We start from the raw sequence: 15,140 nt of genomic DNA, 5'->3' as shown, positions 1-15,140 counted from the left end.
TTGTAGAAAAGAGCATAATCTTTTTTTAATTTTTATTGTCACCACAACAGTCAGTACTACAGTAAGATATTGAGAAAAAACGCTTCTTATCTGCCAGATAAAAGGGAAAAAAAAACCTTCCTTTTCTAATAGGCTTCCACATAATTCATTGATGTTTACATACTAAAGAATAATAGCAACAAGAGATAACTATGTCTCCTCTTGTTATCTGCAACATCTATGCTGCCTTCTTTCTCAACCCCATCCGTGATTTTGCATACCTGGATTTCTTGTTAAGCAAAACCTATATACTGGATTCGGATCACCATAAAGAAGTGCAGATTACATTAACCTATAGAGCAATTCAAGGTGTTTCAAAAGGATACTCCAAACGCATGCCTTCACCATCTAATGATGAGTATAGAACAGTGCCTTGAAGGTGATTCAGGGCCGCAGTAGAAGATGCAACGTCCTGCACATTGCATAGCAAAAAACTTTAATAAATGATGGAAGCATCAGATGTTAGTGGGAAAAAGTGCTACTACGTCAATCTCTGAATCGTTGCCATGCAGTAACTAATTTTTTGATCAGGCCATGCAGTAACTAATAACTCGATTCATGTCAGAAAATGGTTGTTTTGATCATATAATTGACTCCTTGAGGTCCCTATTCATAGTACATTGTGGCCTTCCTTACAATGCCATCATGTACGAGGACCTCAAAACTAGTATTATACATGCCATTACATTACTACTGCAAATTCACTGTTGTAAGAATTTGTCAAGTGCACTTTATCATCATCATAGTTCACTGACTTGGAATTGACTTGGCTCAACCAATCTGGCAGTGGAGTCAACTCAGGCAACCATGCCACATTTAATATAATATATGATAAAATAAAGAATTTTAAAATATAAAAAAAAGGTGGTACAATAAGATAAAATTCATCTTTGCATAAATTACAATTTGAGTAATATTTCTTCAAGTTACTATTAATCAGATCTACCTAAAAATAAAAGTACCAAATATAAAATATGTCTGAAGTCTAATTCTAACACTGCATTCGAGATTCCATAACAAATTAATTCAAATTTAAATATAAAGCTCAACTAAGCATCTTATACTTGCTTGGAATGGAAGGTTCAAGAGGGGCAAACACTGCAAAAGCTTTTTGACTTACATGAGAGGTTGATAATCTCCTTATACAAGTTATCTGTGATAATTGCCATAGTTTTCAAGGCATGAAACAAGGCTAAGCGATAGGGGGCGCCTGGCCACCTAGGCAATGGGATTTTTTTTAACAAAAGCCATGAATCCAAGGATAATTCCCTAGGTTCCATAGAAAGCAGCAACCATCTTTCACTATTAATTGTCTATAATCTTCATAAAAAAATGTATAAGCTTCATTTGAAACAAAGAAATCAACATATTCATGAAAAAAATGGAAGAAACAAAAGAAATTTCAGAAAACAGAGGAGCTAAGCCTCTATTTTTGTCCTTGGAAAAGAAATGAAGAAGAAGAAAATCGATATGTATTGATTGGACAAATTTTTGAGTTATTCCATATTGGTTCAGGTTTTGAAGTCTTTGAGTTACCTTGGCATCACTCTACATGTCAAGTTACCTTGGCATTACCTGATTGTTATAGTTTGGTAGTATATCCTAGAGGTAGTCTCTATTTTATATGATAGTGTGTTGTTTTCGTATCATTTGGTGTAGCAATGGGACATACCATCACTGGGTTTTTTGGTTTTTCATTTGATTGATAGCATCATATTTGTGTTTTATTGGATTGTCGCAAAAATTGTTACAAGTATGTAAGTTCATGAAAACCAAATCATCCAAGCATGCATGCACTGGGCGATTTGGCTTATCCTTTGACATATAGCATGTACAGGTTCTTTTAGAGGCCACAAGAAAGTCTTATGATTATGCGAACTTATTGTTCCAAATGTTAGGCTACCTTGATATTTTGTGTTTTTGATCAATAGGTCACCTTGATATTTCTTGATATCCCTAGTAAGGTAGTGGATCCTAGAGGTAGTTTCCATTTTAGCATATGATAGTGTGTAGTTTATGTAATTTGTAACACTTAGGATAGCAATAACAAACATGCACTCACTGGGTAATTTAGTCTTCCACTTGATTGATAGAATGATTGTGTTATATTAGAGGGTTGCAAAGAAGTGTTGTGACCATGTTAACTAAACAAAACAAAATCACCTAACCATTATTGTAGGGTTACAAGAAAGTGTTGTGACCATGTGAACTCATCAAAACCAAATCACCTAGGCATGCATTCATTCAGTGATTTGGTTTTTCATTTGATTAATAGCATGCTTGTGCTTCATTGGAGGATTGCATAGAAGTGTAGTAGTCATGTGAACTCATTGTTCAACATGTTAGGCTACCTTGGCACTTCTAAATTGTCATAATAAGGTAGTAGACCCTAAAGACAATTTCGATTTTCACATATGTTAGAGAGTTGTTAGCGTGTCCTTTGGGGTAGCAACAATAAGATGCACTACACAGATAATTTAGTGTTTTGTTTGATTAATAGCATGTCTGTGTTGTATACTTTTATTAGAGGGTCGCAAGCAATTGTTCTGACCATGTGAACACATCGAAACCATCGCAAGCAATTGTTTTATTGGAAGGTCAAAAGAAAATGTTGTGACCATGCAAACACATTGCTCCACATGTTAAGCTATCTTTATATTTCCTGATTGTCAAAGTAAGGGACTGGACCCTAGAAGTATACTTTTCAAGGCGTCAAGGTGAGGCCAGGCAACAAAGGGGTGCCTAACCATGTATAAGCTTCATTTGAAACATAGAAAACAAACATATATTGATGAAAAAATGGGAGAAAGAAAAGAAGTTTAAAAGACAGAAGTGTTGATTCTCTATTTTTGTCCTAGGAAAAGAAGAAAAGAAAGGGTGAAATAAGAAGATGAAGATGATGAAAATAATCAATATGTGTTGATTGGATTTTTTTTTTTTTTAGCAAATGTTGATTGGATAAAATTTTGAGTTCTTCCATGCTTATCAGTTCAAGTTTTGAAGTATTTGAAGGTTCAAGGAGTATACATGTTGATTGGACCTTAACAAATGAGAAAAATATTAATAAAAAAAAATATTTGAACTTAAACTAAATAGTTTAGTTTAATAATGTCTATTTTATAATTATAATCTCAAAAGGTTAAGAATATAAAAGTATCCAAGAGCCCCATGTAAAAATATGTTGGTGATCAAGCAAGGCAACCCTCTAGAGTGCCTTATCACCTAGGCGCCATCTTCATAAGTATGATAATTGCAACAGTCAATTCACTTTTGGCTAACTTTGCAAGGCATCAATTTATGATTAATATTGTATCACTTCTAAAATATAATGGGCCGACTCTGATCTTGCCAAGCCAACTCCCATTCTGTGGTCCAAAGGGCACATAGCAACACATAGCAAAGAAGAATGTCTTAAAATCTTAAAAGAGCTTTGCAGCTCAGAACCTACCATGTGCACTAGAAAGATTTATGTGCATAGGAGAAAGAGAATGAGAATGAACTTGACAATCCACCTTAATTGTCACTGCTCAATTCAGATATGAATCCTCTCTCAAGAAGGTATTTGTAAAATAAAAGAGGGATCCAAATCCAGGATCCTAGTTGTGTGTTCTGTGGATACACTCTAGAGACAGCTGACCATCTCTTCATCCACTGCCCACTCTCTCAGAAAATTTAGCTGCATTTCATCATAGCAGTTAATCACTTCTGGGTACAGCCAGGATCCATATCAATCCTGCTTTCCTCATCAAGGATTAGGGGCCCAAGCAATAGAGAGAGAATTATGTGTGACATGATTCCTGCCACAGTTATATAGTCAATCTGGTCTGAGAGAAATAAGAAGATTTTCAAATGCCAAGGTTCTAAAGATGATGAAACTCTTTACAAGATTAATGGGAAGATTGCTTCATAGAGCTCTACTATCAAGGAGTTTTCTTCCCTGAATACCTTTTTTTATCAGTTTTCTTCTGTGAATGCCTTTATGCTCTTAAGAGAGAGGTTTGCATGATCTCTAATTGGTTGTGTTTCTCTCTGTTCTATCTTGCTGCCAGTTTACCTCCCCATGCTCTTTGTATGTGCAGGGATGGAGGTTATACCATATTTTTAAGTACTAAATTTTTACCTTGCCTTGTTAAAATAAAATAAATAAATAAGAGAATCTCATCATTTGGATCTCACATCTCATATCTAAGTCCACACAATGTTCATTCCAGAGAATATGATGGAAAAAAGTAGGACAATAAAAAATGGCAGGCTTGAATCCTCACAATTTGGTTTGTCCAAACCCCCGGCATACTTTTTTTTTTCAGAACGCAAACTTCAAATGGAACAAAAAGCAATGTCTACAATTTTCTTGGATTTACTTTAGATATCCCATGCCTCCAAAAACTGATTCCAAGAGAGTGAAAAATGCATATGAAGGTTTGCCCCATTTAAATTTCTTCCTTTTTCCACTTGAAACAAAACAAGTGAAACTCAGACAAGTCATAAAAACCAATTCCCAATCACAAAAATAGTTTGATCCTGAATTTGACTTTAGGGAACCGTATGCATTTAGAGTCAACAGTATGACATGATGACTCAAGCTCAGGAATCAACTAAACTCAGATGAGTCTCCAATTCAAATATCAAGTTGGAAAGCTATCACCGTGATACTAAAAATTATGAACCACTAGTTACCAGTCAAATGTATGTGCCTACAAAAAAGAAAAAAAGCTACACCATGTCCATGTAAACTTTTGGAGGTAAACACATCTGACAATTATAATCCATTAGGTCTTTGACGTGGTTAGAATGCTAGAATATTAGAAACTTGATGTAATCTGGAATTCTTTTATCCATTTTGAAATGTATCAAATACCAATTCAAATTCATGGGACTCCAGTCCAACCTACTACTAGAAACTAGCTACTCTTCTACCCTCAGGTTCCAACCATCATCATCATCATCACCCATACCTTATCCCAACTGTATGGGGTCGGCTACATGAATACTCTTTTGCCAATCCATTCTATTTAAAACCATATCCAACCATAATACCTATATATCTCCAATTCTGTGTGGATTGGAATTGAATGGAATGTTGGACTTTGATCAATAACCATAAAGAGCTACTATTAATGGGTGAAATCAGAAGAAACAAGAGTAGAAAAGACGCAGAAAAAAAGAACAAACTCTCTGGCTAATAACAGCATCAGCCTCTCATAAACATCAGAAGGGAAAAAATTCTAGTTTCATATATAGCCACAATATGATATTAAGCACTCTACATACCCCCCCCCCCGGTTCTGTAATTAGGGAGTCAGCTAGCTCACTAGCAGATCCTCTTGATCCAGTGGAACAATATGTTCCTTCTAACAGCCAATGATCTAGCCTTTCCAATACAATGGTGGTGCACACAAAGCCCAATTATCTCAACTCTCAACCAGCCTATATCTGGAATTTTGGTTTCTTCGCATTTGAATGACACGCTTTCAATCTTTGCTTAAGAAAAACTAGATAACAAAGTGGAAGCAAGAGAAGGTTTCTAAATCCATGGAAGGCTGTCATGATGGGACTTGATGAAAATGTATATCAAGGTCTACCTTACCATCTTAGATAGATGAACCGTTGAAGCTAAAACTATTTAGGTGCAAATTCCAAATCCAAAAGAAGTAAAATGAAGACTCTAATAGAACGTACCCCAAAAATGATAGACCTATAACATGCTTGATGTCATATGTCATATGTGCATATTATACATCTATTAGTTTACATAAAAGGTAGAGCCCCACTACTCACTTTCTCGACTACTGAACTTTTCCACCGAAAATTCTTGCATTTTATCTTATTTCTTTTTGTGTCCCCACTCTATTTCTCTCTGCCATTAAAATCTTTACATGTCCAATCAAACTCCCACAGTTGCACATGTCTTGTGGCTAGACTTAATCTTAAACCTTTTTGGATAGGATAACTTTATTAGTCAGGTTACTAATGGTGGCAGTGGGATTGGATCCTTACAGGGTCCAATTCCCCATACTTTACCAACTGGCACATCCACACTTACAGCTCCTCTGAGGTTTCTGACAACCATTGTCACTTTTCTGAGACTGACCTCCCGTGTCAGCTAACATGGCAAGAAATAAATCAAACCCCCCATTGCTCTCCCTATTACTTGCTCTTCACATGTTATTACAGTGACCCGAAATTTTCAAAAACCTATGTTCCATAATCCATTACCTTGTATAAAAGGGAGAGTTCATTACCTCCTTTCGTCAATTCCCGAACTTCTTTCTCCAGCTTAAAGTCATGGAAATTTATCTTGTTCCCTTTGTTTCATCACTCTCTCCTATCTCTCCACCCATAAAAAACTCTACATGTCCAACCCATCTCTCTGTCGCTCTAGCAGATTGCATGTAACACATGTCTGTGTGGGGGGACTGGAGAGAGAAATCAAATTAGACTACTCAAGCACTCAATTTTCAAGGCTGACAATTCTTTTTCCAACAAGGCTTGTTTTTTATTGGATCCAATGAGACTTGGGTTAAAGACCTTTATGCAATTCATAAAGAAAAGTGCAATAGTAATTTTTTTCTCTAATACATCAGCAAGAAGTGTCATAAAATGGCAGAGGAAGAACAGAAGTGAACGTTCCTTCTAAATTAATTCCAAGAAACTAGTTTATCCATTGCCTAGTGAAAGAAAGAAAAAATATACACCATTTGCTAAAAAATCAGATTTGTCATTTCTTGGGTCCATAGAACATTAAAGAAAGATTACTAGTGACTTTTTACATGGTACCATAATTATTGGTATTCCCTGCAACAGACATAAAGGAACATTTAAAGTGCCAAATGGTATCAAAGCAAATAGGACCTTGGGTTGAAGCTTTTATGTGAGAAAGCAGTGATATCAAAGCACTATGCTGTTTTTACAATTAACCAGGTAGCTCAAAACCTAATAAATAAAAAAGAGCAAAATTCTATTGCATGTAGAGAGAAGTTGTCTAGGATCCACAAGGCAGTTGCAAAAGAAGCTAATAAACAGCTTTGACAAAGGTAGAATATCTCTCAAAAAATACAATAAAACTTGGGAAATTAACATGCTTAAGCAACTTAACAAAATTTCAAAATTACTTGTGAAAACTAATTAGTTAAGCTCCCAGAAGTGGGAGAGGAAGAAAGGGTAGAGGGAGAGAGAAGGGATACCTGAAAATCAACAAATGCAACAGGAGCTCCATATTTGTTTTGCATCTTCAATTTCAAAAATCCTGGACATCTATTTAGAAAATCCAACAACATCTAAAAGGTTATACCTACAAAGCTTACAAATTTGAATGTTCATTAAAATTAAAATAAAGTATTCAAACCTTGAAAATACTTGATTTAGTTCTTGTTCTGAACAAGCTGCCCCCAAATTAGCCACAAAAAGTGTTGGACATGGAGCAGTATTTTGTGGAATGTGAGGAACTGAGGCATTATTCTGCCAAATGTAGGAAAGCTCCTTAAAAATGCATGAGTAGGCAAAGTAAATCTGATGTGCATGTTATGTCAAGTTGCAAATTGCCATTAAGAAGTGAAGAGATGCATAAAAAGTGAATCACTAAAACTCCAATAAAATGTCAAAACTCAATTAAAATTTTGTGATCAATCATAGATCACAGAAATATTAGATATAGTAACCATTGAAAAGTTTGTAGATATAAGTGCCAATATTTAATTCTTTGAAAACAGATTGCACCAAGCATACAAATGAAGGTTGGTGGAAGCAAATGTGAAGAATTGTAGAACAATTTAATTATATTTCTTTTTGTGTCTTAACTGTAAAGTCATAAGATATATATATATATAGGAGAGAGAGAGAGAGAGAGAGAGCATTTCCGACATCACTTCCCATGCATCTTCACCATGAAAATCAAACTGCCTTGCATATTGCCTCAGATTAGTGTTTCACAAAATGACAAAGCACATTGAGATAGATTACCACTTTGTCCATAAAAGTTGCAGAGCAGATACTCCATTTGCTAAGTTAGACAAACCAACTTGCAGATTTGTTCACCAAGGCATTGAGCAGATTTCAAATTGGTGTTACTGTTTCCAAGTTGGGTCTATATACACCAACTTGGGGGGGATATTAAGCATAAAAATTAGTTTCACTCTATGGTTACTGCTGTTTTGTTGCTAGTTGTTTACAGGATACAGTAGTCCATCATATTTTATTACGCAAGGGAAGTATGGAAAGTTCTGTTTTATTACTTATGTGGGGCATTATTGAAATGTTATTTTCACTTAAGTAAATGATTTAAGTGCTCAAAATTTTAAAATGGATATGGCACTAAACAGAACGGAATGGTAAAACAGGATTCATGTAGTCAACCCCATATAGTTGGGACAAGGCTTAGTGCCCATTTTGGAGGACTTTAGTGTAGCAAGGTGGGCCCACCCGGACAGCCCATAAGCAATGTTTGGTGAAAATCCCCGAAAGCCCAAAATGGATATGTTACAGTCAAAAATACAGCCCTCCGCTGAAGCTTCTTTAATGGCTTATCCAAAGTAAGAAAATGGAGCTTAAAAAAAAAAACATGGTAAACTCCCATGTCCACTTTCTATCTTGCTTACCTCTTGCTGACACAATATGTGGACCTACTCCTGAAAATGAAAAAAACTAACACTTAAATAAAACTTTTCACTGTTTTCAAATTATGAAAATAGTTAGAACACATAAATTATGCAGGGTATCGCACTGGAAAACACCATCCAAGTCCTCCACGAACAAAATATGCTCCTAAAAAATCTAAGAACTTCAGTTCCATTTACTCAACATTTTTCAGTAGTATTTGTTATTTCTTCGTAATCTGTGTTTGAGTATCATGGTTCCTTTTACTCATGTTCATTATTTGTATTGAGGGTTTATGCCCAATGCTCACCCCCCCCCCCCTTTGTACTTTAAAGTAAAGATCAATAAGAAATTTGGGTGAAGAATTAAAGACCAATATTATAGATACAGTGAAGTGGTGACTAGTCTTTAAAAAGGATACTTTCAAATTTTGGCCTCTCTAGTTAATAGGCATGGACTAGTTAATAGGCACGGACTAGTTAATAGTCTTTAAAAAGGATACAGTGAAGTGGTGAAGTAAAGATCAATAAGAAATTTTGCCCTCTCTAGTTAATAGGCACGGACTAGTCTTTAAAAAGGATACTTTCAAATTTAAGATACTGATGCAATCTCATAAATAAGTAAAGACTACAAGTATGTGATTAAAGGAATGATATTGAGCATTTAGCTTACACAGCCTTTTTTTGCAAAAATAAAAAAAGGTAGGACTTCGATAGGCTATGATAGAAAATTACAGCCTTGTTTTCCAAAGAAAGAATGCAACTTTGATTATATGATTTGACTTTCGTTTACAGCAATCTCTTAGCAGCACACCATCAATTGGAAGAAAACTTAAACTACTCCACTGTCTTCTTTTATTTTATACCCTTTTTTTCTATTTTATATACCATCATCCAAGCCAATCATGCTCCAGCACAAATATTTAAAACAACAGCATGAATATAATGAAATTCAAGCATATTACATATTATTTGAAATAATATGAGAAATAAACAGATAAATTAACACTTTGAAATGGTTGATTAGGTTGACTTGTCACTAATCGACTAGTTGACTTAGATGATGCTTAGTTGTCCTAGCAACTGCATCATTGAGTATTGACCAACTAATTAGTGTTGCAGGCAGTCTGACCCACAACTGACTAGCCAACACTTTAAGATAACTCAATGTGACCTCATCTGTTATCTATAATCACTTCCTGCATCATCCTTGAACATAGCCAGTACATTGACTCTACACTTGACAAGCCCACAATAATTTTTCCCTGTTTATTTCTTGCTTTGCTAGAGTATCAGCAAGGCCATTGACTAATCTTCACACCCATGAATAAGTGATATTCACCACTTAGGCTCAGTTTAGAAGGAGTACAAATACAAATATGTAGAGTGCAAAAACTTGTATTTTGTATTATTTTGTATGTATTTGTACTGTACATATTGCATTTGTACTCCACTACTCCTTCCAAACTCAGCCTTGGGCTCAGTTTGGAAGGAGTACAAATACAAATATGTACAATGCAAATACATAAAACATAGTACAAAATACAAGGTTTTGCAATGTACATATTTGTATTTGTACTCTTTCCAAACTGAGCCTTATGAAAAGTCTCTCTTTTTTCCATCTCTTTTTTGTTTTGATAAAAAGGGTCTTCATCCTGAAACAGTATTTCAGCCATATTAGTTCAGTTTCATACTTTCATGGTCACATTGGATATATAGGCTTTTATCACTTACCAAGGATCTTAGTTTTTTATCTTGTAATATTTTTCTCCCATTTTATCCCCCTTTCATCTTTTGAATATGGTTATTCTCATGGTTACCAGTTTTTTCCCTTTATGCATTATTGAATCAATTCCAACAAATAAAAAAATAATTGTTTCCATAAAGAAAGACTGAGTGAACTGCTTCAAACTGCTTTATTTTTTTTTCTTTTTGCTACTAACTATTTCCTTAATTTCTGTTATATCAAATTTTTACCCTTGTACAATTTTACATATTGGGATCACAATAGGACATCTTTTCATGATGCGCTTTTCAAAAATGTGAAAGCATGTGAATAATTTGAAATAAACAACATACTTGGAACTAAACTGTTAATAGGATGGCTGCAGACAAAAAAGCTTGGGGTTTGGACTTTGGACTTTTAGACAGCAAATGAGGGAGATCTTTTGCTTAGCAAGGGAAGCTGGAGTACTTTTCAAATGGACAAGGAGGTCAGCCAATGGCTTAGCTGATACTTTAGCAAAGCAGGAGACCCTTGGGGAGAATCTCTTTTGGGCTGTGTTGTAAACCTTGAAATAAAACATGGGGTCAATACTCCTGCTGTTAGTGGTTGACATTGTATTTTTAACTGTTGTTTTAATGAAAATTGCTGTTTCCAATCAAAGAAAACATACTTAGAAAATAAAAGAATGTGAATAACATAAAGTACAATTTAAGAACTTAATCTATAAGTAGTATAGTTTTCCCTAAGAAAAGCACATATAAGTGATATTCCTTTGCAAGCTGGATATGCATTGAGAGGTTAACCTCACCAATTTCATGGGATCCATATCATTGACAGCTCCACTATCAGAAGTTCCTTGACTGAAAACATGCAAATTAGTTGAATATCAGATGAAGCATAAACTATAGACTAGGAAGTAAGGATATGCATTAGCTTCTTTTCTAGGCCCCTGACCTTTCAGCTAGAATTTCAAAGAGGGCATATATAATGGTGGTACCTATGCTATGTGAAGAAGCTATAATTTCAAATAAAAAAAGTTGTGCTTAAGTAGTGCACACGACCTTTGTGTAGATGGATAACCAATCATGTTGTAAGAAGAACTACTCATTCCAGGCATGTGAATATTGCTGCCAACACCTGAGTGCCCAATCGTGCCAAACATGTGCAAAATGAGTCTTTAGAAGAATGTGTTCACGTGACTATGAAATTAATTTGGATTAATAGTAAGACACAAACACTTGCAACCAAGTCAGGTGAAATAAGTGAGTTCTAAAGGTTGGGAAAATAAGGCAAAGAAAACTTCAGGCGAAAATAAAAAGAATAAATAAATGTCAGGAAAAAAAAACACCAAGAGCAATAGTACCTCAATTTCTACACAGTTATGGGAGATTATCTTACCAAAATCAGAAGTTCCTCTTGAAGATGCAGTAGAACCTCTAACTTTCTTATCAAAAGAACCAGGTTGTCCATCATCTAGTTGTCACAAATGAACAAGGCATCAGAACATCTCCAATGAACAAATTTGGAATATGATCAATTATTGACAGAAGAGTTCCAACTTGATACAAAATTAGGGACCTGTTCTGGAGCGCTTAGACCTGGAATTAGATTTTGCAAGATCAATGTACACAGTTGAATTCTTCTCAAGATCAAACACCAGTCCCTGCAAATGTTTAGATTCAAGGGATTTCAACACAGGTAATGAAGAAAGAGAAAAGGGCTAGCGAAGACTAATGTTACATGGATGTGGTTTAGGAGTGTCAGAATCTGACACTGATTCAGGGTACCAGATTCAACAATGCCAGACTCAAAGGATATACTTTAGTTTGTTTTTTCTCAGTTAAATAGAATGGACTGGCAAAACAGAATTCATGTAGCTAACCCCATATTTGGATAAGGCTTCAATGATAGGTGATCACTGATGAGTAATCATTGATGAAAAAAGAGAAAATAAGTCAATGCAAGAAACACTACACAATCAAAATAATATTATCATTGACTATATTAAACTTATCAAGAATTACAATTCTGCCATCTATTCCCAAAATATTAGCCTAAAATCCCAGAATTTAAAGTCACACACCACTGGCTCATGAATGACAAGAGTCCCTGAAGTATGATTTCCATAACAGTGTTAAAACATGTCATCAGAAAATTCATTTGGGATTTCAATGAATCCATGTAACATTTTTTATTTTATCAGTAACAATAAACTTTATTAATGATATGAAACTATGTGAAGCTTAAGGTACAAAAGGGGAGGTAAAATGTCTCAACTCCCCACCAACAGAATACAATGGAAGAAAGTCAAAAGTTAGCCCAAAAAATAGATTCCCTATTCACCCCTTGCTTGGCTAACCCATCAGCAAATGAATTAACAGTCCTCTTCACCCAGCTGTAATGCCCCACAATATCCCTACTCAGCCATTTGAATTTTTTCTTCTCATTATTATAACTCCACAAACCGCTGTCTTCTTCTTTCAACAACTTAATCACCACTTCCGAATCACCTTCAAGGACCAAACATCTGATGTTCAACTCCCTTACTCTTTGGATACCTTCCAGGGCTGCAAGAATCTCAGCCCTAAGAGAGTCTCCTTCCCCAATTGGGCCTGAGAACATAGCAATGATAGCCCCACCCTCATTCCTGAACACTCCCCCAATCCCAGAAGGCCCTGGGTTCCTTAAGCAGCTACCATCAAAATTCAGTTTTATGAACCCAGAGGGAGGAGGGGACCAAGAAGGACTACAAGTCCTCTTACATAGGGCAGAGGAAGCTATCTCTTTTCAATTTCTTACCAAATCAGCCACAGAATAATCTGAGAACAGTTCCATAGTTTTCAGCAAATGTGCCACCCTTAATAGTATTAGATCTAATAAGTCTTCAAGGGTTTTTTCCTTGTCTGAAAATATCCGTAAATTTCTTTCTTCCCATAGGGTCCAACACACTGCTGCCCTAATGCTTCTCCAAATAATCTTCCCTCTCTTCTTCGGTCATCTAAAAAAAGAAGAAGAAAACAAGCTTTGGATGTTCCCAAGTAGAATCCAAACACATCCACAAAGGGAAAAAACCCACTCCCATACTGATTTAGCAACCGAACAAGTAACCATAAGATGGTAACCAGTTTCCCCATCAGTTTTACATAGAGTACACTTATTAGGAAGTAAACAAGAATTGGGTCTCTTTTTCTGAAGTATGTCATTTGTGTTAATTCTTTCCAGGAAAGTTTCCCAACAAAAACTACCAACCCGAGGAGGAATGGGCCTACTCCAAATTTCTTTAACTAGGAAAGACAACCCAATAGGATCAGAAGGCTGAGTTAGTGTCTCAAAAAACGAAGCACAAGAAAAAACACCTGATGAGGAAGGAACCCAAAATCTGGTATCCTCCTTATTAGGGTCCAAGAAAACATTTTCAAAGATGGCTAACAAAGACATGATGTGGCCCAAATCTTTATCCCTAGTTGCCCTTCTCAGACCTAAGTTCCACCCAAAACCAGAAGGAGAGTCTGAAGGGCTTAAGAAGGATGATATGGGTTCATTTTTCAACATATCCAGAAGCATAATTAAGAAATGAGTTAAATGGAAAAAACAAAGGAACCAGCATTTGGTTTGGACATCAGAATATAAACAAACAGCCACTGGCGAGTAAATTTTTTTGATAGTAAAATAATATAGCACATATCAACATAACAACATTTAGGCCTTTTTTATAGTAAGTTTGCATACTCATAGCTCTGACGGGAGAACATAAGAAAAAGAAAGTTCTCCATGCATCTACTCCAAAGTGTGGGAAATAGAGGCTGAATACAAATTGATCAACAAAATTAAGTAATTTGATTTAAAGATCAAAATGCAGAATTGCATATGATTTCCAAGAACTATAGACAAATACAAAGTGCTCTTACATTGAGGGCATGCATTGCTGCTAGTGCAGACTGTTGATCAGAGAAGACAGCAAAAGCAAATGCCTGTTAAAAAAGACCCAAGATGAGCACATTAGAGGACGTGTGAACGCAAAAAACGATACACTTCGACCAGAGGCACCGCAGAAGGAAAGAAATAGAGAAAGGTAAAGGGAGTATTCCAGTACCTGTGAGCTTTGGGTAGAGCTACGGAGCTGGGAAGATTGGTAACCAGGGAACTCGCGGAAGAGATTATAAATCTCTCGAGGCTTGACGTCTCCAGGGAGCCCTGCAATGAACAGGGTTCGGACCTCATCTTGTGAGTGTGGTTGTGGAGGAAGGCCCGGCGGATACGAAGCGAATGGGGGTTGCTGTTGGTGATGGAGGTGGTGGTATTGTTGAGGCAATGGAGGCGGTGCTGCTGGTGGGGCCGCCGGCGGTGGCGCCCCGAAAGGTGGTGGTGGCGGATAATAAGGGTAGTGAGGGTTGGGGAGTCCCGCCGGTGGAGGATAGTACGCAGTCATGTCGTCCATGGAAGATGGAATGTGAATTTTGGGGCGACACCAAGCCCTAGACCTGAGTTCTTTCTAGTTCTGAGAAAGCAAGCAAATGGTATTGCAAGCTAACCGGATTTGACGGCCTCCAGGCTCCCGCCAATCAGCCGATGTTACTATTGGTCTTATGGAGACTCCGGTGTGTCTGAGAACGAAAACGAGGGAGAAGAAACCTGAACTTCTCTTTCCAGCTTCTACCCTCGAGCCTCGAGGGGCCAGCTTAGATTTGCCGTGCCGGCCCGCAGGCCGTCAGGGGCCGTGCCGCTCTCCCCAGGATAATTTGGGATTGGCACGGCACGGCCCACGGCCCAGAAGGTAGAATTTC

General features: G+C 36.5%; 1 protein-coding gene across 2 annotated transcripts; it reads right to left on the bottom strand.

Moving 5' to 3' along the window:
• Positions 1-15,140, bottom strand: LOC104606916 (RNA-binding (RRM/RBD/RNP motifs) family protein). Of its 2 annotated transcripts, none has more exons than XM_010272368.3 (10): positions 14,450-15,140; positions 14,265-14,327; positions 11,935-12,019; positions 11,755-11,829; positions 11,418-11,493; positions 11,165-11,216; positions 7,385-7,497; positions 7,224-7,293; positions 366-451; positions 1-260 (listed from the first exon to the last, which is right to left on the bottom strand). In XM_010272368.3, the coding sequence occupies exons 1-10, from the start codon at positions 14,792-14,794 to the stop codon at positions 218-220; spliced, it is 1,008 nt and encodes a 335-aa protein (XP_010270670.1). In that variant the 5' UTR covers positions 14,795-15,140; the 3' UTR covers positions 1-217. The 2 variants fall into 2 exon arrangements, with proteins under 2 accessions (XP_010270670.1, XP_010270662.1); XM_010272360.3 differs by having other exon boundaries at positions 7,385-7,518; positions 14,450-15,119.

Source organism: Nelumbo nucifera, chromosome 5, assembly GCF_055504915.1.
Source record: "Nelumbo nucifera cultivar China Antique chromosome 5, China Antique-T2T, whole genome shotgun sequence".
Taxonomy (NCBI): Eukaryota; Viridiplantae; Streptophyta; class Magnoliopsida; order Proteales; family Nelumbonaceae; genus Nelumbo; species Nelumbo nucifera.
This window is presented reverse-complemented; position numbering and strand designations above follow the sequence as displayed.

What these genes read in the sequence shown, in the direction of transcription:
- LOC104606916 (XM_010272360.3), bottom strand. Translation starts at nt 14,794, where the DNA reads ATGGACGACATGACTGCGTACTATCCTCCACCGGCGGGACTCCCCAAC. An exon ending in CAGCAATGCATGCCCTCAAT is followed by an intron (nt 12,020 to 14,264) that starts GTAAGAGCACTT and finishes AAACATTTGCAG; the next exon opens with GGACTGGTGTTTGATCTTGA. An exon ending in GTCTAAGCGCTCCAGAACAG is followed by an intron (nt 11,830 to 11,934) that starts GTCCCTAATTTT and finishes TGTGACAACTAG; the next exon opens with ATGATGGACAACCTGGTTCT.